A 24,968-nucleotide genomic window follows, 5' to 3' on the forward strand; every position below is an offset into this window, starting at 1 on the left:
TTTACGTTGTTTGGTTGGGTAAGGGATGGAAAACAATTTTCCATAACTCCCTAAAAGGTGGAAAACCACTTTTCCTTCTTTCCTCCTTACCTCCTCTCCTTTCTTCCCCTCAATCTTCACCATCTTCCCTCATTTTCCTTTAAGGACCAAACAAAGGAAAACTAGTTTGGAATTGTGTTTTCCCTTGAAAAATATTTTCCATGGAAAATCATTTTACAATGAAAACGTTTCCGCCTTACCAAAAGAGCCTAACTAAAAATCTAATTCCCACAAGAACTTCGCATAAGTGAAAACAAACAAGTTTCAGTATTTGCAAAGATGGGAGTGCACGGCCTGTGGGACCTTCTCGCCCCGGTGGGCCGCCGTGTTTCCGTCGAAACTCTCACCGGGAAACGCCTTGCCATCGGTACTTTCTCTATCCCTCCTTTCATATTTCCTACTCCTTAATTTTCCAAACCCTAATTATTTTAGAAATTCAACTCAGATGCTAGCATATGGATGGTACAATTCATGAAGGCGATGCGCGACGAGAGAGGTGAAATGGTGAGGAATGCTCATGTGCTCGGATTTTTCCGTCGCATTTGCAAGCTTCTGTTTCTTCGTACAAAGCCGGTGTTCGTGTTCGATGGCGGAACACCTGCTTTGAAGCGGAGGACTGTTATTGCGAGGCGGAGACAGAGAGAGAATGCGCAGGCGAAGATTCGTAAGACTGCTGAGAAATTGCTTTTGAACCATGTATGTTTGTTAGTTGTGTTGATTTTTCTTGCCGTTTGCATTAGTTTGGGTTAAATTTTATGAATTATTTCCTTTTTTTTACTGCAACATTATGATTTTTGCACATTTCACAAACTGAAACAATTGTCTTTGGTGATTCATATTATGGTAAAGGGATTTTGTTAGATTTGTATCCATGTATCTCAAAATATCAACTTTTATAAAATGGAGGAAATATGACATATTAATTGTTAAATTATTTGAATGACTCTAGCTGTTTGATTTATGTTACTGTATCTTGTGAAAATTAATAAAATCCTAATTTATTGTTAAACGTTTTTATACAATTCATGGGGATTTTCTCAGTGCTGTCTTACCATTGATTTTGGCTTGCAGGTTAAAGCAATGAGACTGAAACAACTGGCTGATAATCTCAAGGATCAAAATTACAAAAACAATTCTAAGGGAAAAGGGGCAATGTTGAATGAATCCGACACAACAAATAAAAATGAGGCAGTATCGGAGAGTCACAATCAGGAAATGTTAGATGAAATGTGAGTGCTTTATATCCGTCTAGTTGTTTCTGTGCATGAACTTTGTTCAACTTAGAGATGAGAAGGATTTTGTAAAGTGCTTTGATTAGTAAAACAGGTTGGCTGCATCAATACAGGCAGAGGAGTCTGGTGAGCTTGCCACTGGATCAAGCGGTGCTGCCGAGATTGGTAGCTCTAGTGGCAATGCATCTGCCTCTACTGCAGTGCTTCCCAAAGAAGACGATGATGATGAATCTGATGAAGAGATGATACTAGTGCGTGCTTTTTACCTTGTCTTTTTAACTGATAAGTAAAAGATTTCTTCCTAGTGTTTGTGTGTGTTTTCATTTGTTTTGACTTGGTCTTTTCCCTGGTTCTTTCCCTAAACAATTTCAAAACTTAATTTTATTATGGATTATGTGCCCTAGCAAATCAGAGGACAATAATCTCGCTGTGCATACATGTTTGGGTTTCGACCTTAATAAATTTCCTCACTTCAACTTTGACTCACATTATGTTTTGATCCAGGATTCCAGGGTTACCTGTGGACAGGTTTAAAAGTATGTGTTTGATTGTTTGGTTTGTCATTTAGTTGTAAGACATGATTCATTATTAAGTGGAAGGTCGTGTTAGTTGCTTACCAAAGGGAGACATACTATGGATGACTATTCAAGTTTCTGTTTCTTTTAAAAGATCCATGGTTGGTAGGTATTGGTCTGCTGGTGACTCAATCAGGAATTCATCTTATTGGAGGTTTGCGACAATGAATATGTTGCCATTTTCTCCTATATTTTCTTGTTGGGGTAGGGTAGGGAAACTCTATGAATATCTAGTTTAGCAAAAATAGTTTGGTAGTTGACGAATTGTTTTTCATTTCTTGTTGTGCTGACTGCTGAGTATTACATTTTTTATGGTCTTGGTGAAGGCCTCGTCCAGCAGATTGATTACTTAGGTTCACTTGTCATTTCTATAATCACTTAGCTAAACCTTATGGACCAAGTATTTTTGCCTCAACAAATCTTGTTTGGAAATGTCTAGTCTCACGTATGGTGAAGTATTTTGCTGCAGCTTGGATGTTACATATACTAGGTTGCAAATTAAAAAGCTAAATATGCTCTTTGACCTCTTTCTTGGAGTATGCTGATGTTAAAGGATGGAAAAACCAGTTGTCTGTATGTGCATTGTCTTGTCGCTTTTCCATTTGGATGCAAGTTTAGAAGATGCAGGCAGGAGAGTGGATCTTCATAGCTAGGATAATTAAGATCTACTTTCTGTGTTGTACTCCGTATAAGAGTAGGCTAGCAAAATAAGTGACAGGGTTTTATGAATGCCTAATGGATTTGAGGTTGGAAACATGGAATTAAAACTCGGCCGTTCCGTTACGTAACGGCCGTTCTGTAACCTATTTTGGATTTGCCGTTACGCGAAAACCCGTTACGTTACGGTTTGACAAAAATCACGTCTTTCTCCCCGCGACGTCCGTTATGTAACGGTGATTCGCCGCGTTAGACGTTTTTTTCTCCGTTACACCGTTCTTTTACATAAATTGACCAAAAATATTTTTGTAATTAGTTATGTAGTTTATGAAACATGATATTTCTAGTGCTTATTTGTTCACAGAATATAATAGTCACTCACATTAGGATAGATTTGGTTATATTGTCTTGATATAATACTTTTTAGACTAAAAATGTAATAATAAGGCTTAGACATGCTAACGTGGTTTTTTTCAAAAAATTCACACCGCGTTAGCCGCGATCCGTTCTATTCTTCCGTTACAAGCGATTTCCGCGACAACGAGACCGTTACCGCGAACGCGACCGCATCCGCGTATTTTTTCTATGGTTGGAAACAACATGGTTTTCTTCATATAGGATGTCCATGCCAAAGCACAGGTTCATCACTTGGCATTGGTGCAAGGGACTGTGCAGGAGAGGCTTCAAACAAGGGATATGTTGCAAAGGATGGGTTATCTGTGATACATGAGCTTGCTTAATCTGTTGTATTTCTGTGGAGACCCGTTCGCACTTGGCCAGTGAGTGTTTGTGTATAGTAAGGGGATTTATTTCTGACCAGTTCAATGTCATACTGAATTGGGATCAACAAAAGGAATCGGGGGACAAAATTCAGAAGACAAGTATATTTTTCTGCTCAGGCTGTTACTTTATACCAAGTATGGAAATCAGGAATAGTGTCTCGTGGAACGCTGGTATTTTACAGATAGAATTGTCCGTTACTGACACCAAATACAATGCAAAAAGCAGACTAGGGAAGTTGATGTCAGAAAGTTATCAGCATAGATAAAAGAGTGGTTTATAGAGATGTAAATGCTGTTTTTTCCGGAGATGTCTCTGGTTGTTTTGCGCCTTGCTAAGGCCTGCTTAGAATGTCTTGGGTTCTGTGAGTTTGTGGGGGGGGGGGGGGGGGCAACTCACCATTACCCCTTAGACCATGTGCATCCTTGACCTTTGGTCAAATGGAAAATAATTTCTCTCTCATCCTTCTCCTTCTTCCACCTCATATTCCACTAACTTGACATACCACTTACTTAAATCTCTCATTTGGCTTCTACAATCTTGACTCAAAGTCATTAATTTCTCTTACCTATTTTTTTACTTTTATATATACTCCACTTTAAATTCACCTTCAAACATAATTATTAATTTTAACGAACGAATAAATATGAAATTAAATTAACATTACATATAAATAAAAAATGTAACGTATAATCTTAAATATACATATATAGCACAATGAAGTAAAATTGATACATAACTGGCTATTAATTATTTTGGGGCAGGTTAAAAAATAATTTTAAAAAAAAATTAATTGCTGCCAGGTTCACATGACCCATACATTGTTGCATGCATAAAAATGAAGGTACAATTGCATTTCATATTTCCATGCAAACACCCAAAAAACACTGCAAGTGGAGCAATGCGGTATATTGCAAGTGGAGCAATGCGGTATTGCGGTCCCACGCCAATTTTTTTTGCATTTGACATTGGGTCACATATGTGACCCGGGTCAAGAAAATTATTTTTTGACCCTTGTACACTGTCAACATTGTGGTCATTTTGTCCTGTCAATTATCACTTGACCCAAGCTACATGTCAAGGTTGTGTGTGCTCTTAGCAGGGAGTTAAAAATCGACGGAGTCAACTTGTATTGTCCTTACCGTACCAGATTTCGAAGCTGGCGATACGATATATGCCGATTCAGAATGGTATTTTCTAAACCAACGAGATCTCATCCGTTCCATACTAAAATCGCCCGAGTTAAACGTTATGGAGTGAGACTTGACCAAGTTTTTCAGCTGAGGGCTTCCGAGTTCTCCATGAAAGTCTACTTCTTTTCTCAAAAAATCATGTTGATTTTGTATTTTTTAAGTGGTAAACTTTGGGGTGATTGGCTGTAGTACAGCTGTCAGCCTAGCTGGACTCATTTTCTCTTTCTTTTTACCTCTAACCCCACTGTAGAATTAAAAAATGCAACTCTTTTCTTCCGGTAAGGGACAGAATCACCTGATGGTGTTGCAAAAGGAATTGATTTTTCAAAAACTTCTAAATTCATGACATTACCTTTACCCAGCACCAAAGTAGGGCACAATATATTTTCACTAGGCAAACCGAAGAGAATTCCTATTTAACACTCCAAAAATTAAGAATTTTAAGTACATATCTTATTTCTTTATTAATTTCTATTATTACCTCTAAATCATCAAATCAAATTCCTACAGCGACCAGCACATCATTTCCGTTACTGCGACAGTTTCCGCGATCACGACTGGAACCGCATTTTTGATTTATGCCCCTTAGGTTGCAAAATGAGTTTTGCTGCAATACAAGTTTATCCTTTGGGAAAAAAATTCAAGAAACTTTAGCTTTGAAACCGAGTCATTATTCGGCTTCACTTCGCGTTGATGTATTTTGTCTTGTTTTTCTTGAGGATTTCGGTTTGAAGTTTATCAGCCTGCTATTTACAATTTTAAGACTCAATTAAGTTTAGTTTATTAAAAGGAGCTAATATGCTGTCAGCTAATGGTCTTCTATGTTGTATGTTACCTCAATTCTATGATTATTGAATGATTAACTGGTGCTACTTTTGCTTAACTTGCTTTTATCATATATCGTTGTTAGTAGCAATCGGACAAGTAATAGGAGATGGACTTAGTAGTTGTTTGTATAGTTTGTTTTTCTGAGGCTTGCTGACTAACCCAATCTTCTCCCTGACCCTTATCAGCAATTTTGTCATGCAGCACACCAATTCCCTATTAATATCAATAAAGAGAAAAGCAACTGAGATAATGGAATTTAAATAAAGTTTTTTGTAACGTGTTACTAGCTGCAAAGTTCCTCTATGGATTTTTAGAGTGTCGTAAGAGGTACTGGGTAATCTGGGTTGATATTTGCTATAGAATGGTCTTTTAAGTACTATTTTTTTGGTGTGGTAATTGATCTCTGAATAAATCTCACTTTATGTGCTGGAAAATAGAATGAACAATGTGATCTTTTTCATCCTGTTGATATTGAATACATTTACTGCAGCCAGTAACTGACGGAAATGTGGATCCAGCTGTATTAGCAGCTTTGCCTCCATCTATGCAACTTGATCTTCTTGTTCAGGTAAATTTATTGTCTGATTATGTGGTGTATTACAGTTTATGCAATCCATTTCAGCTGGGTCTTGACGTCTTGTGCTTAATTGACTTCTGTTTTGTAGATGAGGGAAAGATTGATGGCAGAAAACAGACAAAAGTATCAAAAAGTAAAAAAGGTAGCTTGGAGAAGTTTTCTTTAAGTACGTGCAATGATATTTGGGAGATTAGTTGATTCATTTCTGTACGTTAGTTCCGCCAAGTCTTTGCATATTCTGTTTAACTTTAAACTTTTCTTATGCCAGAAAGTTTGTCATTGTTGTTTTTTTAACTAGTTAACTTTCGGTTAATTGACTCACTAGTAACATATGAACAACCACGTTATAATGAAGGCAGGAAAAGAACCATACGCTTCTTGTAAATGGGCGATTCTGTCCAGAATAGTTATGTGGGAGGAAAACTAGAGATTAAAAGATCTTGAGAGAGTCCAAGAGGCTTTCTTGATTTTGTATTTCATATCTCTCTTCTTATAGTGCCTTTGTGAAGGGCAGATGTTTATTTTATCAACAACAATGATAATGTGGTCATGAAGGAGGCTTTGAGATTGGGAAATGAAATGTAAGGAGTTGTTTTCTCATTCCTGCTCATTTTACAGAATGCTTTGATAGGCGACATTCCTTTTCTTTAGATAGGTTTTGGAGAGGAAGGAATTTTAGTAAGAAAAACAATTGGGGGTTGTTCCTAGGATAGGCAATGGTTAGGAAGCAAATAAGGTTAATTCAGTCATCAGTAAGAACCTTCAGTTTAGAAGCCAAAGAATAATGATTGGGCTGGAAAGAGGAGCCTAACAGTGAATGTCAAGGAAGAGTAGCTTAGGCGAAGTGTACATATAAAATATGTCCTTTTGAGTGTTGATGAAAGGTACTCTTGATTTCTTAGAGATGGAGACCCTTCAAGGTTGGGATGCTCTTAGTTCTTTTGGTTCGCTCTTGTTGGCTATATTATGCGTAATGTTTAAGAGTATATAACGGGAAATTACGAATTTATGAGTGATTGAGTGTTAGTAGAAACTAGAGAGTGCTCTTCAGTCCTCACCAGTAATTTTCTGTGGTCATGCTTATCATCGTTTGACTTACAGTTTTTTGGAACAATCTTGGGTTTTGAGTTTTGACGGTCATTTTTAAAAAATTGCTTATAAAATGTGGTCTTGTTTGACTCAGGCTGGTCACTGCCAAATATTTTAAGACGTATGGAGAGTACCTTATAGTCATTTTCGTTATTCATGTGTGTCAAGAATTAAGAGTCCATCAATTATAATCAAACTTCTATGAAATAAGCATGTTCTTCAATTCAACAAAGCCTTTTACTTGGGTACTTATTTTTAATACCTATTGCATCTTTCTAGGTTCCTCAGAAGTTCTCTGAACTCCAAATTGAGGCATATCTTAAAACAGTTGCTTTCCGCCGTGAAATTGATCAAGTTCAAAAAGCTGCTGCCGGAAAGGATGTAGGTGGTATTCAGACTTCTCGAATAGCATCTGAATCTAATAGGGAATTCATTTTCTCGTCATCCTTTTCTGGAGATAAACAGTAAACCGCTCAATTCATCTTTCCATTAAGGTGCTTTATTAATCAGATATTTATCAAAGAATTGTTCCTGACTTTTTGCATGGTATGTACCAGGCTTCTTGCATCAGGTGAAGCTGAGAAAATTCCTAAGATTCAACAAACGAAGGAAAAGAAGGATTCTCACTTTGATATTCTCAATGCCATGGCTTCTGCTACCAAGTCTAGTACAGAATCTGAACCAGGTATTGACGAAGCTGTTCAAACTTTCATAGATGAGAAAGGGCATAGGCGTGTCAGTAGTAGAAGAGCTATGGGCATTCGTATGACAAGAGATTTACAGAGGAACATAGATTTGATGAAAGAACTTGAACAGGAGAGGACAACTGTTAATATTGAAGCAAAAGCTCAGACTAACCCTGATATGGGAGGTCAATCAATGGAATCTCACTGTAATGTAAAATCTGTCGAGGGAGTGAATGATTTTAACTGTGACATTGTGCAAAACAGCACAGTGAACTCATCATTAGAGCCCGAGAGCCATAAGGATGCACTAAAGAGTGAAAGTTGTATAAAGATAACTTTTGATGATGATGTGAAGCAAAGATCTTTTGATGGTGATGATGAATTTTTTTCTCATCTTGTGGTTGGAGATCAGGTACCACTTTGTTCTGCTAACAATTCTAGCTCAGATTGTGAATGGGAAGATGGTATGATTAGTGGGGAAAGGGGAAGTTTAATTAATGGGAATAAATTGGCTGCAAGTTCTTTTCCTGCACAAGATGGAAATATAAATGATTCTGATGTGGAATGGGAGGACGGGACCACTCTAATGAATGATAAATGTAATTCAAAGTTTTCCGACGTGGAAGACATCAATGATGAAGAGACTGGAGTGAAGTGGCAGGAAGAACTTACTATCACTGATATTCATGAAGATGCCCGGTCGCTTTATTCGAATCTTCAGACGGACATCTCAAAAGGATCCGCAGAAGAAGAAGCTGCTTTGCAGGAGGCTATAAGGAGGAGTCTTGAGGATTCAACTGGTGGAAAGTCAAGTTGTGTGTCATATAATCTGAAGGCTGATGGCTGTGCATTCAATAGAGATCTGCAGTTGGAAAGTTGCCTTCCTCTGCCTAGCTCACATCTGGAGAGGGTTTTGGATGGTCATCAGCTATCTCAATCATCTGTTAATATGTATAATCAATCTAATTTCTTGTCTGAAAAGAATTCCTGTGCTCTGAGTAATCTTGGTATGCACTCAACATCAGGCGCATTTGTTCCTGTTGGACCAGCCCCTCACATAGATACCAAGAATGACCTTAATGAGCAGCAACTGAGTACTAGCTCAGAGAATGCACAGACTAGTAATCTGGCTGGTTCCGGTGTTCCAACAGACATGGCTGCTGGTGTACCTGCCACACTGCCTGAAAATATTGTTAACGATGTTACAACTGAGAGGGCTTTTCCCTCAAGTAATTTTGATATGGCACATGGAAATCTCGTTGGTCATACATCATCCATTTTAGAGGAGAAGACACTATATGGCGATCTCAAAACGTCAGTGGGAAAAGATGATACCTGCCATTTAAGCGATGATGTGAAGACTTCTGCTTTCAAAGATAAGGAAAACACTCTTGAACCCCTGGGAATCAATGTAGAGGATGAATTATTAGTGCTTGATCAAGAATACAAAACTCTTGGGGATGAACAGAAAAGGCTTGAACGCAATGCAGATTCGGTTAATGCTGAAATGTTTGTGGAATGTCAGGTGTTTGCTAAATCTCATGTTATTTTATTTGAAGAAATTCCAGATAGTAATCAGTTTTGGAACCCCCCCCCCCCCCCCCCCCCCCTGCATCAATAAGTTTTTTATATTATATTCAACACCACTGTTTTCTTTTAATGAGAGCTTGGAAACCTTTTTCATAGATCCATCTGAACAGGCTGTTACATTTGCGCTTTCTGTGCTCTATTGTCTGCAGATATACACCAGTCTCTTTTTATTTGTCTATCATTAGGAACCCTTAGTTGGAACTGTTTGTGACAATCAAGCTGTAATATTTAACTGTCTAGTACAATAGCTTCTTCCTGTAATTGATAGTGTTGTATATGATCATCATTCACCCCCGTCTTCACTTGGTTAAGTCTCCTTGTTGCTACTGTTACATAGAATAAATATCCCTGAGTGATAATTTTGCTATATGTTTTTTCATAGATACTGTCTCTTGGTCACAGTTTCTGTGTCCACCATTTTACTGTTTATAAAGCTATCCATAATAACTTAATCCCTAAAGAGGCTGTTATTGGGAAGAACTAAACGAATAAGAAGGAAGCTTTTTGACATGGAGTGTGAAGCATATAATTCCTGTCTCCACTTTGGTTGGGAGATTTTTAACTGATGTTTGGCCTATCTTCTTTTTACTATGCACACCACATTTAAAATTTGTTTGCTGACAAGTTTCTCTGTTTGGCTTAAACTCAGGAATTACTTCAAATGTTTGGGTTACCATATATAATTGCACCAATGGAAGCAGAAGCTCAATGTGCTTATATGGAGCTTGCAAACCTTGTAGATGGGGTTGTCACTGATGATTCTGATGTTTTTCTCTTCGGAGCCCAATGTGTATACAAAAATATATTTGATGACCGCAAGTATGTCGAGACCTACTTTATGAAGGTTACCATCTGTTCTGATTATCTTGGTTCAACTTCAAAAAAAACCTAACTTTAAAATGAAATTCAGAATAATGTTTCCTTCTCTTGTTTGATTAATATCCCATACTGCTTCATAAGTCACAAGCTACCCTCCTTTTTCCCAACCCCCTCCTAATAAAATGTAAGTACAAAATATGCTGATGCATTTGGCTTTTCCAGGATATTGAAAATGAGCTAGGTCTGAACAGAGAGAAATTAATTCGCATGGCTTTGCTGCTCGGGAGTGACTATACGGAAGGTATTAGGTATGAGTGAGGTTTTGGTGCCTGATGACAATTACCTGCCTTACATTCCAATTCTTCTCTTTGTTTCTGTATCTGATATCAATTTTTTCTCTTTATGAGTCATACGTCTTGTGTAGCTATTTCAAATTATCCTTTTTACTTTCCTGTGTTTTAGTGGAATTGGAATTGTCAATGCTATTGAAGTTTTAAATGCATTTCCCGAGGAAGAAGGGTTTCATAAATTTCGTGAATGGATTGAATCGCCTGATCCAGCAATACTTGGAAAAGTGGGGGTGCAGTCAGGATCCAGCTCAAAGAAAAAAGGGTCAAAAGCTTCTAAGAATAGGATGAGCAATTCTAAAAGTGACATGGAAGGAAACTCTGCAGCTGACTCTTGCACTTTGCTGGAATATGACGACGATGAGGCTAGGAATGACATCCAAAAAATGAAGCTCACTTTCATGAATAAGCATGTAATGCCCGTGTTCAACTATTCAGGAGACACTTATTTAGTTAGTTTCTACTATGGTTAACCTGCTTTCATTTTTTCCCCTTTTGTTGTTCATGCAGAGAAATGTAAGCAAGAATTGGCATATCCCTGCTTCTTTTCCAAGTGATGCAGTGATCTCTGCTTATGCAGCTCCACAAGTGGATAAGTCAACTGAACCTTTTGCTTGGGGAAAGCCTGACATTTTTTCCCTTCGTAGGTGAGTGTTAATCAGGTGGTTTTACAGGAATTATTTTGCGCTTTCGTTGCAGATTCTTATTGTTTTAAATTAAAATTTTAATTTCTTATCCTGGGTAGTTACAAACTTACAACTTTAAGACCTGATTCCGTTTCAACTTGTGCATTTATAGTATGTCAACAATGGACAATCTGTATCCCTCCCCTTCCTTAGCCTCCCATATAATTCGAGAAAAAAGGAAATAGCAACATATAATAAATCAGGTTGATTTAGAAGTAGCAAAGGTGCATTATTAACGCATTATGTTTGGTTGTAGATTGTGCTGGGAAAAGTTTGGATGGGCTAGCCAGAAGGCTGATGAGTTGCTTTCACCAGTCCTGAAGGAGTACAATAAGCATGAGGTCAGTATCCCTAGAAATCTGATTTTGAACTGCTCAAGCACTGTGCTTTTCGTAGCTTTTCCCTGGTATCTTGATTTTTTATGACTAGTATATCTGGACATTCTGATCTCCTTGTAACTTATGAATACATTTTGTCTAATTACTATCTATTTGTCTTTATTAGTTGAAAAGAAAGCCCCATCTATTGTTCCTTTCTTTTTATTGTGAGGGGATTGTTCTTGGAACAACAATCTGCCGGGGATAGTCCATTCTGAATGAAACATTTCCTCATCTTTCGCATAGGAGGAATACATAGAAGAACATTAAGATTTTCTATTCAGAGATTATTTCTTCGGTGATGACAACCAACATTTATAAATGTCGAATGAAGGCCAAATTGACCCTTATCCTTTATATGTATTGTTCTTGTTATGGGTCATGGCTATTAAGACGATTTGGTTGAACCCCTGTACAAACTCAAATAATGAATTGGAATTTTTGCACTTATTTCCACACAACGAGGTTGAATTTATATGTGGTGGGGTGCTCCTGGCGCAGGCATATGCTTTTATATAGATTCCAGATATTTTGGATAATCTTTTTATGCCCTTAGGTGTGTTTTTTCCCACCATTCAATTTGTCCCAGAGGAACCCAAGGCCTGAATCACTGACTTAATTGCTTTTTTTTTGGTTTATGAAGACTCAATTGCGGCTCGAAGCATTTTATACTTTCAATGAGCGATTCGCCAAAATCCGCAGCAAGAGAATAAAACAAGCAGTAAAGGGGATAACCGGAAAACAGTCCTCAGACTTGGAAAAGGCTAATGATTTGCAAGAGAATCCTGGAAAAATGGAGAAAAAAGCACGTGCCAGTGGTAACACAAGGAAAAAATCTGTTTCAAAAAGGAAAGATCATGTAGTTGGAGTGAGAAACAGTTCTGCTAAAAAGTTAAAATCGCAACAGGAAAAGGAGAATAAAGAAGAGGGACTGTCAACTGAAGTAGGAAGCATAGGACTCTGTACTGAGGCAGAAAAACAGAGTAAGAGTGATGCTGGAAGCAGTAGAGTGAGAGGAAGAGGGAGAAGAGCAGCTGCTGGAAGAGGTAGAAGAAAGGAGAATTCTGATTCTGAGTGCGATGAGACCAGTATACATGATCACAAGAGTAGCAGTGATGAGCATGAACTGCTACCTGAAAACATGGAGTTGCCTGATAGTGTGCGAAGGGTATGTCTCTCTCTGTTTCTTGATCCTTACCTGCCGTAGAGGTATGATGGTTGGCTAGATGCTAATTGATCTGACTCATCTGCAAAAAACGAAATCCTTTTTAGTCGTTGGTTGAAAATTGACATGAAATGGTCTAGAAGGTCTGGCAACTACAAGACTTAGTGAGTCGCCAACTCCAACTAACCTAGTTTTTCTTATTTGCTTAATTTTGATGGAGGACGTGTTCGGCATAACAGCTCCTGAAAACGTGTTTCTATTAGCGTGTTCTCTACTCTAGTGACCAGTTTGACAAGCTACTATATCGTAACAATAGTACCTAAGTCTGCTGATACAAGGATTGACACGCTTCTGAATAATACTAAAAAACATAAAGTACCAAACCCCAAATATGATAACCAAATTTGGTTGGAATTGGGGAAAGTGAAGCAAGTTTATGTTGAACTAAGTCAAGCTGTTATTAAGTACTGACCATCTTCCTACGAGTGGAAAAATTGATCTTATATTTTATTTGAACTGTTTATTTTATCAAAATAGCCTAAAGAGTGGATCAGGTTGTCCGTTCCCAGGGATTGATCTGTCATTCCTTTTGTTTTTGTCTCTCTCACTATGGCTGGTTTCTTTGCATCAATTTGCAGTCAAAACGTGCCCGGAAAACAGCCAATTATTTGGAGGAAGATGAGGAAAGTGATGAACTAGTAATTCCTCTAAACAGGACAAACAAGAATTGTAGTGATGATGGAGCAAGTGGACCGACATTGTCTCCTTTTTTGAGTGTTCATGAAGCTGGCATGGCTAATGCTAGTGGAGAGATAGACCTTCCTGGTCATGGCTTGCCTGGAGACTATTTAGTAGCGGGTGGTGGATTCTGTGCTGAAGAAGATGAAGAAGAAATAGAGTGTAATCAATCATCTTCTGTCCAGAAAGACACTTCTACTGTTGATGCAGATAGTGAATACTTGCAAATGGGTGGTGGGTTCTGTGTAGATGAGGAAGATGATCTTCATTTCCAAGAATGTGATGGAGGTGGAGCATTCACCATTACCGATGCTTTAGCCGAGACTAAAGAACATGGCCTCACAATTGGCCCACACGAAAGCATCTCAGTTGCAGCAAGTGTTACCGGTACGGTTCAGGGCTTGCAAAAAGTCCCCTCGTCGGATTCCAACCTAAGTTCGGGTGATAAACTTCAAAATGTTGATGGAAACCTGTCTAATGCAGGAGTAAGTACTTACATTGCTACTCCAACTTCTGTAAACCCATTCAGTGCTCTTCCGTATTTGAAAAGAAAGAAAAAGAAACCTTGATACAGTGAAGGTCTGCAACATTTTCCAACAGCTTTTGAAGCTGCTGAAAGCTAGGTTGTTTAGTTTTAGGTTTTTGCTGTTACAAAATGTTATATACTTCGTATACCACAAGGAATTAGAATGAGCTTAATGCAAAGAAATATTTGGTTAGGCCCTTCCTCACAGCTACAACACTACTAATTGCTTCTGCCGCCTTTTTTCTCTTCTATCCCACAAACTTAGGCTCTGTTGGTTTCGATGGATATTTTCACTAAAAAATGATTTTCAAAGGAAAACAAAATCCGGCAAATAGTTTTCCTTTCAAGCTCCGTTTGGTAGGGCGTAAAATGTTTTCATAGAAAATGATTTTTCCATTCTCAATCATTTTACGTTGTTTGGTTGAGTAAGGGATGGAAAATAATTTTCCATGACTCCATCAAAGGTGGAAAATCTTTTTCCATTTGAAAGGGAGGGACACTACTTTTCCTTATTTTCTCCTTACCTCCCTATTATTTCTTTCCCTCAATCTTCACTATCTTCTCCCATTTTCCTTTAAGGTACCAAACAAAGAAAAACTAGTTTGGAATTGTGTTTTTCATTGAAAAATGTTTTCCATGGAAAATTATTTTACAATGAAAACGTTTTACGCCTTACCAAACAGAGCCTCAAAGGAAAAGAAAACGCGGTAAATAATTTTCCTTTATTTGTTTACTTTGAAAAAAGTTGAAAAGAAATAAAAATGGAAAACTCTTAGTGGGGAGTAAACTTTGAGAGTAAATCATGACATAAAAAAGCCATTTCCCCTGCCGTTTAGTATTTGTAAACAAAATTCTTGAAAAGGAAAATGATTTTTGACTTTGGTTGGTTTTTTTATATCAAAGAAAGGGAAAATTGAAAAATTATTTTCTGGATAAATGTTTTCTTTCAAAACAAATGGAGCCTAAAGGTGTTTTTTTTCAATCAAAACTATTACCTCGTATTCTTGTCAAGTGTATATTCCACACTAGTTAAAAAAATATGCCGAAAGAATAAAATCAACAAATCTCATAGGCACGTGCATGCGCTTAGTCAGTTGCACATATAGCTTGTGTGCAACTGTGCACGCTCTCTATTTTACTTTATTAGTGAAAATACAGGTTATAATTTACAAACATGCATTAGTTTTACCGGAACTCTTTTACTAAACTTTTAGAGACAATTGTTGCATTTTTAAAACTTGGAGGCTATATCATGAACTTTTTATAACCAAAAACGTACCCAATGAAAAATCCTGATTACAGTATAAAATTATTATATATAAAAAAAAGAGTTACTAAAACTTTCAAGAAGTAATTGTAGATGGAAAAAAAAAACAAAAAACACGAGTGAAAAAATTACAGATTTTTATAGTATTTGTACATTGAGATTCCAAACAATTGTGAGTTTTTTGTCTGCTTCAATGTTAACCTCAATCTCATGTGGTAACAAATGTATGACAATATACGTTTATCATGGGTTCATTCTCTGGATCAACCAGAGTTGTCATAATCCCAAATGTCCAAATGGTCTTGCCAACTTGCGTTCTTGACACTTGACACTTGACAGTCTAATAATTCTTGTCTTCTTAAACTAACTGACTGACTAATCTGATCAATTTCGAATGCAAGTGAGATCTGTTGGACATAATGCAAAATGTGGGTAAAAAACACTTGCCATTTTTAGGGGTAACTTTTTTTTTTTCCTACGTTGAAAGGGAAATGAAGTTGTTCGTTGTTTAAATAGTACAGTAAGGTTTATATTACCTCCGTTCCGCAATAGATGCATCGTTTCTCATTTGGTCACTATTCATTAACTAACTTTGACAATCATTCTTTCACATTTTGTAAGAATAAACATAGTCAAGTGAGATCTTGTTAAATTCGTATCAATGCGAGGATTCTAAATATCAATTTTTTATAATTTTTACTTACACGCAATTAGAGATATTAATGTTCAAAGAAGCGTGTTGGAATACGTGAAAAAAAATAAATGATGCAAGTATCGTAAAACGGAGGTAGTATTGTTTGAAGTGTTATCCCTAGTATTGTGGCCTTGTGGGTCATAAGGAGGATCTGCTCGCGCACCGCTGTTTGGCTGGTTCGAGTTCGTGGCACGTTCCCGGTCGGTCTCGGCTGATTCGATTAACAGTTTAGTAGCACCCGGAGTATAAAGGACAATATCAGTGACGCAGACAGAGTACAATATTTAAATTTACCACAAAATGAATCATGTCAAATACCTTACCAGGAAATTAAGATTTCTTATTTCTTACTCTTTATAGTCAACTCCAATTTCTCCAAACAATCTCATAAGATATACGTAGTACTTAGATATGATCTGAAAAATATTAATAAAATCTCATTTTCTCTCTCTCTGAAGAGAAAAGAGAAAGAGGAAATGAGTTGGATGTCAAAGGTAATGGGGGCAGCCCCATTCATGGTGATGATAATAGTGGAATGTGTTGAAGTTGGTTTATCAACACTAAGTAAAGCAGCCATGGTTAAGGGAATGAGCAACTTTGTCTTCATTGTCTATTACAATGCTCTTGGTACCCTTATTCTTCTACCCGTTTTCCTCTACAACATTTTCAGGTTCTTAATTTTCCTTTTATTTATTTTAATTTCTTAATTTTCCATGATTTTGGGGCGTATTTAATTATTAATATATTTGTTTATGCAGAGGGAAGGGTGTTCGCCTCACCTTTTCACTCCTCTATAAATTCTTTCTCCTTGGATTAATTGGGTACTTCTTCAACTTTGTTGCTATTTTTGGATTTTTAATGGTTTAATGGTTTAATTGGCGAAAATTAGCAGAATTTCTGGGTATTTTTTATTTTATTTGATTTTGGAATTGTGTTAGAAAATGGGGTTTTTGATTTGGTGTCATATTTGGCAGGATTTGTTTGTTGCAGATATGTGCATATACTGGTATAAACTACAGCTCTCCAACTCTAGCAGCAGCTATTGGCAATCTCATTCCAGTTTTCACATTTATCTTAGCAGTCATTTTGAGGTATGAATTACATTGCATTACTTTTTTGGATGCTTATTTCTCAGTCTTTCATATCAGCTTTTAGAATCAGAGTCATTGAATCGGTTATTCTTTTAATTGAATTTGGGGTGTCAGATGAAAAAGGAGATGCACTTTTCTTTTCTGAAAATGATTTACTAATTAGAATTGACTTGTGATTAAAAATAAAAACAAGTTTAAGGATAATTTAAAGTTGGTGGCATTTGGAGCTCAATTAAGAATATTATTGAGGTTTTTTCTGTAATGATTCTGTTTTTTTCCCCCTTTTTGTAATGATATTTTAAGGTAGCTAAGGTTAGACCAAATACAAAGTAATATATTGCCTCAAGAGGAAGCTTTTCTACTTTTGAGTTTTTAGTTTAATATATGTATGAAGTATGTAAAAAGTGGGTTGTATATGGACTTTGGAACACTTGCATCATCAGGAATACAACCATTTTAGATAATTGGTTGACTTATATTAGTGTCTTAAGGAGAATTTTGATGCTTCACGGTACATAAATGATGTTCAAAAAGACAAAAACCAGTCAGAAAAAAAAGTTATTGGATGGTTTGGAGTTTTATCACGTTACCTTAACTCGTATTTTTGTAATCTCATGTGATCATATGTCCATATACAAAGTATCATTTGGTAGAAGGCTAAAAGCTAATTGAAAAGCCGAATTGATAAAGTTGCTTTTAGAGTAGCTTTTTCTGGCAGTGGTTCTAAAAGTGTATTTGTTGAATATCCAAACATCTTGGTGAAACGTTAAGGACTCGGACAACTTAATGCTGTTTAAGCACTTTTGTTAATACCAACTCCCCTTTCTGGCCTTGTTTTCTCATAGTTTTAGCTGTTTATCTGCATGAAATTATGCATATGTTTCTCTGGATAGAGGAGAAAGCTTACAAGTTTGATTATGCAACAATTTTTAAGGATGGAAATACTTGATTTGAGGAACCCCAGCAGCCAAGCAAAATGCATAGGTACTATTGTAGCTATTTCAGGAGCAATGGTGGTAACTCTTTACAAAGGCCCCCCTTTGATAACTCAAACGCCTTCTGATGCATCATCTAATAAGCTTCTTTCGATGCCCTCAAAGTGGACTCTTGGTGGCCTTCTCTTAGCAATTACTTCTCTTTTGTCGTCAACGGGCAACATTCTTCAGGTCAAAAATTTCTCTTTTGCTTCACTTTCGTCACATTGTGCACTATATGATTTTACTGCAGATAACTTATTTTGGCCTTATTTCCTGATGTTTTAGACAGCTACTGCAAAGGAATGCCCAGATGAATTGACTCTAGTCTTCTTCTATAGCTTATTTGGGACTCTGCAATCTGCTGCTGTTTCCATCTTTCTGGAGAGTGACTCAAATAAATGGGTATTACATCACAAGATCGAAATCATTGCTATCGTATACGCAGTAAGATCATTATCACTATATACATAATTTTTTACTGATTTGGTTTCTCTGCAACCACCAATCTAATAATTATTTGTTGAGTGCAGGCAGTAACAACTACAGTTTTTCGCAATACTGTCATTACATGGTGCCTACGTGAAAAGGGGCCTGTCTATGTAGTTACTTACAAGCCCTTAGCAATTGTCATAGCAATGATCATGGGTTTGGCGTTTCTAGGGGATAACCTCTATCTTGGGAGGTATGTGTAAATAGTACTCCTTTCCTTTTCCTTATGTAAACAAAAACTCCGTAACAGAAAAGAAAAGACCTGAAAAGTTATTGAATGTTAGCTTAAAAAGGTATGATTTAGTTGTTAATTCCATATTGCCATGCCAAAATCTCGGTGCATGTGAAAACCCACTAAAATTACATTATTGGCTTAATAATTTGTTAGAAACATGAAATGTTGTATGATAGAGGCTTTCAATTTAGCTGATATCTGAAGTGTTATAAATCGATGTGCAGTGTGGTTGGATCAGTTGCCATTACTGCTGGATTTTACTCAGTCATTTGGGGGCAAGCCAGAGAAAAGGATGATCTTGCAGCAAAAAGTATAGGTAAGTTGGAGTCCTCTTGTAACCAAAGTACCCCCCTGTTGTAAATCGCTGATGACTTGATGCGATTGAAAGTGATAGTAATTCTATTAAAGACTACATCACTCCTTAATTAGCTATATGATATGACTTCAATTTAATCAAAGTGCCAATTTCAATAAACTATATTTTTTATACTGAAATGGTCTTTTGTTCAATAAACTTGTAATCTTTTATCCCATACAAAACTTGGATAACATTACTACACCACATATATGATCTTCTCTTCTCAAAGCTGTACCAAGAAGAACGCCACAATGTTTCTCCTAATTATGACATTATGTAAAATGTGTGAGATTAGGAATAGCTGTATGAAGAGTAACCCATGTAGTTTAACCTAGACCGAACATTTTGGTGATTATAAACAGCAGGGTCACTATAATCAACAGCTTTTATCACCACTGCCTCGCGTCTTCCATCCTGTTCTTGGACTGCTCCAAATACAATTTCACTCTTATCAGAGCCTTTCTCCCCAACAGCCTTTGGATTCGAGGCAACACTTCTCTTCTGCTGCTTCTGTTGCGGCTCCTGCACCTGCTCCTGTTTCACCTCTTGTTGTTGAGGAACTTTTCCCAGATGCTGATGAAAATCAACATCTCTTCCCTCATAATAACCCTGACCTTGTCTTATTTGCTGCTGTGGGTATGGTTTTCTCATAATAGAAGTCCTAGTATTATCTACACATTCTAATCCTGGGGGTTCATCTCCATTATCTCTGATGACATAACTGTTTTGCATAGGCCACGAGTGATCCGGGTGTCTGTTGTTTATCTGTTGGAAATGTCTCAGATGATCTTGATGGCGTGGTTTCTTCTTTCTTAAACCCGAAAATAACAAACCTGCAAAAACTTCAGCCACTGAGGAGCTGGCATTGATTATAAGCCTTCCGAATGAGAAGAAAAAGCCTTCGTCTTCTTCCTCATATTCATCTTCTTCTGGAGGTATTAATGGCGGCCTCACTGATTTTGGTGGTCTCTGATATGGTGCTGCTAAAGCGTGACTGTTCATCTGCATTCTTGGATCCTGGATATCAAAATGAAAGCCATAAAAACAAAGCTCAGAAAGATTTAGTCATAGGGGTGACTGGCTAGTGATAACGGCTGTGGGCTGTACCGGCCCGAGGCCCGATCCGGTATAAAAAAGCGGCCCGAGCACGAAGTCGTGAGCATGACAAGGCACGACACGACTCGAAAAACACGCTAAATTTAGTTAAATTAGTCTTAGGCACGGTGGCCCGACACTACAGCCCGTGGGCCCTAACCCTGTTATGAACTTTTCGGCCCGGCACAATGCATAGTGGGCCCGGCCTGAAGCCGGACCACGGCCATCTTTAGTGACTAGTGTAATCATGTCTTGAGGTTTATACCGGTTTCTTGGTCGAAAATAAGGCTTGCACTCTCAGCTTAAGCAATGCCAACATGTACCCAGAAAACATAGCTGCAACAAGGACTGCCACACCTGAAATGATGATAGAAACAATTCGATGTTGTGAGCTGAAAAGAAATAAGTTTCATCTCAAAGGTTATATTGACCGAGTTTTAGCTATATACCAAAATATAAGTTATCCTCTTGCTGCTGCTGCTGCTGCTGCTCATGTTGGACTGGTGGCTGCTCATAAGAACAATCAGCTTCATGGAGTTGGATTTCACGAATAGCTTGGTTTCCTCTATCAGTAACCAAAAGCGAGCAGCTGCTCCGTACATAAATCAGATCGAAATCATCAGAAAACTTAGCATCCTCACTAGCTCCATCCATATGAACTCCACCATGGCTCCATCTCCCTCCTGCTATAGTAGTAATCCCTGAACAAAAACACTTTGTTATCCGATTCATGTTAATCATCTATCTTTACTCAGTCTATGATGAAAGTGGGTCAGATTCTACATGGTAAAGCCTATAATGAGGGGACTCAATAGTTGCGATTTGCGAATGAATGGAATGGAACAAGAAACTGCATGTACCTGTATCACTGATTTTCCGGATGGCCATATTGACAGTATCAGCAATATAGATGTTTCCGGTGTCATCGACGGTTAAAGCTTTGGGGCTATACATTCTTGCTTCTCTTAGTTTTCCATCAACATGCCCTGTGTACCCTTCTGCTGACCCAACAACTATCTTTGGCCTGCTATCTGAACATATTATGGTTCAAGTCATCAGTGAAAGGCAATGGACAAAATTTTATTATGTCATCAATTAACTTGCTATCTGAACACACCGTTAATGAGTTAACCTAGTAGTAATCCCAATTAACTAACAATTAGATGTATAATGAAGTATGTTTCATGTCACTTCGATTCAGATAAGATCAATTACATTTCGGGTAAAAACAAGGATACATTGTTTTCGGTATAATCGGGTTTGTTGTAACTAGTAGAAAAATTAATATAGCCATTTCAAACAGAGGAAAATCTATGTTCCTGTTAGAAAAGTGGAGCAAACGAATAATTTAAACTAGATTAGATCCCGTGCATGCACGGATTTTGATTTTTTTTTCACTAAATATTTAACTGAATATCTCTCAAACTACTGCATAGTTTATAACATTTTTAACATACTCGTTTAAATTTATTCATCTAATATACATATTTTAAATGCTAATATGACAATTTGACCAAAATATGAGTGATATATTTTCCATTATTAATATAAAGATTTTACTAAAATATTACCAATTTAGAATAATTATTATTACGTCGTATCTATTATCGCCATAATTTATAAACTAAAATTTGTTTCCATACATAAATAGTTTATAAAAAAAAGATAGAGAATAAAAATAAAATAAAACAGATACACTTTTTTGGGAAAGTTATTTTTGGCGGGAAAAAATCGCACCAGGAATTGATACGTGTCATTACTAGTGTATGTTTTGGTATATAGTAATAGATAGATAGATTGGATTTTTAAAGAATTGTAAATTAATTATAAAAGGAAAAAGAAAAATGTACAAAGCTTGTTATGAGATAAAAGTAAAAGGAAATTCCTAAAATTCCCAAGAAAATGGAATTTATTAATTGCACTAAACTAAAACTAGAAAATGGTATCATTCTTTTTTTAGAAATTAAAGAGGAGTCTTCTTCAAAACTAAAGTTAAACCGACAAATTATCTTAAAGTTGGTCAAGACAAAATGCAAGTTCTCTAATTTAACAAATTACTTAATAATTGCTTACAGCAAAGAATCCAGGAAAAACCACAACACAAGTTTCAACTTTAACCCTTGAACAAACCTACTAATATACCGTACTCGTTATGCCTCGGCTTTAAAAAAGTTGTGTCGCGGCATGATCACATACATTATACGATTAATACGAAATTACGAAGTATGATTTTACTCGAAGATCCTCTATAATAATTGCATAATATCTAATTAGTTAGGAATGATTTAGCAGATAATTAAAAATAGTTTATATTATCTACGGATGGAGGAAGTACGGCCTTAATAAACATAAAAACGTTAACATGGGTAAGGAATGACATAAAAACCTTGGTATAGCATGATCAAAGGAAATCCACCTACAAAAACTTTTACTCCCTCCGTCCCAAATTAGTTGTTACACTTTCCTTTTTCGTCCGTCCCAGATTAGTTGTTACACTTCTAAATTAGAAATGACCCCACAATTATTATATTGCCTCTTTCTTCTCACTAAATTATTTTTTGTCCCCACACCCTCTCTCATTCAATTAAAAAAATACCCACTAAATCCTATTACATCTACTTTTTCAATAAAATAACAATTGATAACCAAACAACCACTTATCACCTAAAAGTTTGTGCAAAGGTAAGTGTAACGACTATTACGGGACGGAGGGAGTATGTTGCAATGTTCTTGAATCAAATTCATGATGATGGAAGAATCAAGCTTGTAGAAAATTAAAACATACTTCCCCCGTTTCAAAGTTAATAAGTGAAATAGTGCAAAAAGATCGGTGAAAACAGTGCATCTATTGTAGAACAGAGGTAGTAAAACTTACAGCGAGATAATGGGGTTGAAACCTTGTAGAGATTACTGTTAGCAGAATCCAAGATGAGAAGGTCTCCTGTTGGAGATGCTTGAACAGAATAAGGCTCAATCCCAACCTTTGTTCCATCAAAAACCGTCTCTACTGTATATCCAGCCTCAAATTTCATCAAAGAACGACTCGAAACACCTGAATAATCAAAACCCCATTATTTCCATATACATTAAGCATGATCAAACAAACATTCTGCAATTAACAATGTCTAATACATAGTATCATGCACTGATGCGCGCGCATTACATCAGAACAACACAGGAAGCAGAGGAATTCCTGAACTAACTACGAGATGATCGAGCATTCGAGAGCTACAATTCTAACCTTTATCCGGTTTAATGATCGGAGTTCTTAGAGACCAAAGCCACTTGAAGACTGTAGACACCACATTAGTGACTATACCTGCTACAATTCCTGACACCATTGAAGATAATTATAGGTAAAGATAACATTTTAAAGGGTAGAATTGTAGAAATTATGAACATGAATTTAATTTAGTGAAGATTTTAAAAGGGTTTTACTTACTTGCAGGAGGAGAGGCTGAAACAAATGAAATATCATTGAAAATTAATAGAAATATTATAAGGGAAATAACCCACTTATTCGACATGTTTTTTCAGTGTTTTGAACAAGAAGTTTGTAGGTGAAAGCAGGATCAAAGAAATTGTTCCTATGATTGAAAACAGAGAGATAATTTGTTTCTATATAAGGAATGTTATGTATAGAAGATTTCTGAGTGAGAAACAAGAACATTCCTGTCATGAAAAGAGAGAAAAAGAGAGAAAAAGAGAGGGAGCTCTGATAAAAAAAACTAATAGAGGGGAAGAAAAAGGAATCATATGCTTTATGTTTTTGTATTAATTGTGTCTCATTTGAACGTGTATACATGATTACACTAGTTTTTAGTATAACAATAACATGAGAAATGCATTCTCAATACTCCCTCCATCCCTCAATGTCTGTCAATTGTAATTTTTCTTTTTGAAAAAATTGGTAATATTAATTCAACCTTTGGCCGATTTTCTTTTATTAAGCCCACCTACGACATATTTTTTAATAATCTCATCTTTACTACCCAACGACTTTTATTGGGCTCAACACGTCATAAACCTATTGTAGGTGGTAATATGTCCCTACGTGACAATACTCTCTCCCGATATATTCAGTCATCATCATCAATTCATCACCATCTCGATGACTTTTTCACCGATTACCGGTCACTTTTTTTTTTTAGAATCGGTTCAATGTAGACCTGATCAAGATGAGCCCGGCCCGCCCGAATTTTTTTGCGGGTTTGGGCAGAATTTTCCGGCCCGGTTTCCGGGCCCGGCCCGACCCGGCCCGAAAATTTTATTTTTTGGGCAGGTTTGGGAAACACAAAAATACACTTTTTAGTTATAAATTTGGCCCGGTCCGAAAATGGCCCGAAAATAACGGGTTTGGGCACAAAATTTTGGCCCGAATCTTGACCCGACCCGACATAGTGGGCTGATTTTTTATGCTCAAGCCCGGCCCGGCCCGCCATTTGATCAGGTCTAGTTCAATGTATTTATAGAATATCAATTTTTTAGAATTTTTACGCTTGTAGAATTTGATAACGTCAAAGTATAGGAGACTGTTAAAAATCAAATGGAGCAAACAATAAAGAACCTAAAGTGGCAAAGTAGTAAATAATTGAAAGTGTTATACGGAAAATAAAAAGAGGGAAAAATATACGAACAATTTTTAACAATTAAGATCCAACATAATCATATTTTTCTTGTGTATAAATTATTATACACGATCGAAGTTTATTTATTATGACAACGTGAATAAAAAGTGTGAAGAACTTAAAGAAAAGAAGACAGGTCCAACATTTACCTATAAATATCCAACATTTGTTCCTCCTTGAATGCTCTGTATGCAACCCTAGAGGCGGATTACCAAAACATCTATGGTACG

The 24,968-nt window shown here is 36.7% G+C and overlaps 3 protein-coding genes across 6 annotated transcripts; 2 read left to right on the plus strand and 1 right to left on the minus strand.

The window, feature by feature from the left end:
- Positions 1 to 246: 246 nt before the first annotated feature.
- On the plus strand, positions 247 to 14,097 carry LOC110796681 (DNA repair protein UVH3). 4 transcript variants are annotated; one of them, XM_022001755.2, is made up of 15 exons: positions 247 to 406; positions 485 to 735; positions 1,111 to 1,268; positions 1,366 to 1,522; positions 5,795 to 5,872; positions 5,970 to 6,023; positions 7,250 to 7,434; positions 7,528 to 9,181; positions 9,896 to 10,090; positions 10,288 to 10,373; positions 10,528 to 10,825; positions 10,923 to 11,059; positions 11,355 to 11,439; positions 12,119 to 12,643; positions 13,279 to 14,097. In XM_022001755.2, the coding sequence occupies exons 1-15, from the start codon at positions 319 to 321 to the stop codon at positions 13,945 to 13,947; spliced, it is 4,620 nt and encodes a 1,539-aa protein (XP_021857447.2). In that variant the 5' UTR covers positions 247 to 318; the 3' UTR covers positions 13,948 to 14,097. The 4 variants fall into 4 exon arrangements, with proteins under 4 accessions (XP_021857447.2, XP_021857448.2, XP_056693402.1 ...); XM_022001756.2 differs by lacking the exons at positions 247 to 406; positions 485 to 735 and having other exon boundaries at positions 1,128 to 1,268; positions 1,358 to 1,522; XM_056837424.1 differs by lacking the exons at positions 247 to 406; positions 485 to 735 and having other exon boundaries at positions 1,128 to 1,268; positions 1,358 to 1,522; positions 5,799 to 5,872.
- A 2,075-nt stretch (positions 14,098 to 16,172) lies between these two features.
- Positions 16,173 to 19,152, plus strand: LOC110796683 (WAT1-related protein At5g40240). Its single transcript, XM_022001760.2, has 7 exons — positions 16,173 to 16,535; positions 16,624 to 16,686; positions 16,840 to 16,956; positions 17,891 to 18,122; positions 18,219 to 18,377; positions 18,464 to 18,615; positions 18,882 to 19,152. Exons 1-7 carry the CDS (start codon positions 16,342 to 16,344, stop codon positions 19,015 to 19,017), a joined length of 1,053 nt encoding a protein of 350 aa, XP_021857452.1. The 5' UTR covers positions 16,173 to 16,341; the 3' UTR covers positions 19,018 to 19,152.
- Positions 19,153 to 19,296: 144 nt separating this feature from the next.
- LOC110796682 (uncharacterized) lies at positions 19,297 to 23,975 on the minus strand. Its single transcript, XM_022001758.2, has 7 exons — positions 23,553 to 23,975; positions 23,352 to 23,441; positions 22,986 to 23,162; positions 20,971 to 21,141; positions 20,560 to 20,811; positions 20,376 to 20,467; positions 19,297 to 20,032 (listed from the first exon to the last, which is right to left on the minus strand). Exons 1-7 carry the CDS (start codon positions 23,635 to 23,637, stop codon positions 19,307 to 19,309), a joined length of 1,593 nt encoding a protein of 530 aa, XP_021857450.2. The 5' UTR covers positions 23,638 to 23,975; the 3' UTR covers positions 19,297 to 19,306.
- Between the last annotated feature and the right edge of the window lie 993 nt (positions 23,976 to 24,968).

The sequence above is a fragment of the Spinacia oleracea genome, chromosome 1 (genome assembly GCF_020520425.1).
Source record: "Spinacia oleracea cultivar Varoflay chromosome 1, BTI_SOV_V1, whole genome shotgun sequence".
Lineage (NCBI taxonomy): Eukaryota > Viridiplantae > Streptophyta > Magnoliopsida > Caryophyllales > Amaranthaceae > Spinacia > Spinacia oleracea.

Bases quoted from the DNA above. Each gene is read 5' to 3' on its own strand.
- LOC110796681 (XM_022001755.2), top strand. From the start codon at position 319: ATGGGAGTGCACGGCCTGTGGGACCTTCTCGCCCCGGTGGGCCGCCGT. The intron at 1,269-1,365 runs GTGAGTGCTTTA...TTAGTAAAACAG, and splicing joins CAGGAAATGTTAGATGAAAT to GTTGGCTGCATCAATACAGG. The intron at 10,374-10,527 runs GTATGAGTGAGG...CCTGTGTTTTAG, and splicing joins GACTATACGGAAGGTATTAG to TGGAATTGGAATTGTCAATG.
- LOC110796683 (XM_022001760.2), top strand. From the start codon at position 16,342: ATGAGTTGGATGTCAAAGGTAATGGGGGCAGCCCCATTCATGGTGATG. The intron at 16,536-16,623 runs GTTCTTAATTTT...TTGTTTATGCAG, and splicing joins TTCCTCTACAACATTTTCAG to AGGGAAGGGTGTTCGCCTCA. The intron at 18,616-18,881 runs GTATGTGTAAAT...ATCGATGTGCAG, and splicing joins GATAACCTCTATCTTGGGAG to TGTGGTTGGATCAGTTGCCA.
- LOC110796682 (XM_022001758.2), bottom strand. From the start codon at position 23,637: ATGTCGAATAAGTGGGTTATTTCCCTTATAATATTTCTATTAATTTTC. The intron at 23,442-23,552 runs GTAAGTAAAACC...CAATGGTGTCAG, and splicing joins TTCAGCCTCTCCTCCTGCAA to GAATTGTAGCAGGTATAGTC. The intron at 21,142-22,985 runs GTAAGTTTTACT...TAATATGTTCAG, and splicing joins TTCAACCCCATTATCTCGCT to ATAGCAGGCCAAAGATAGTT.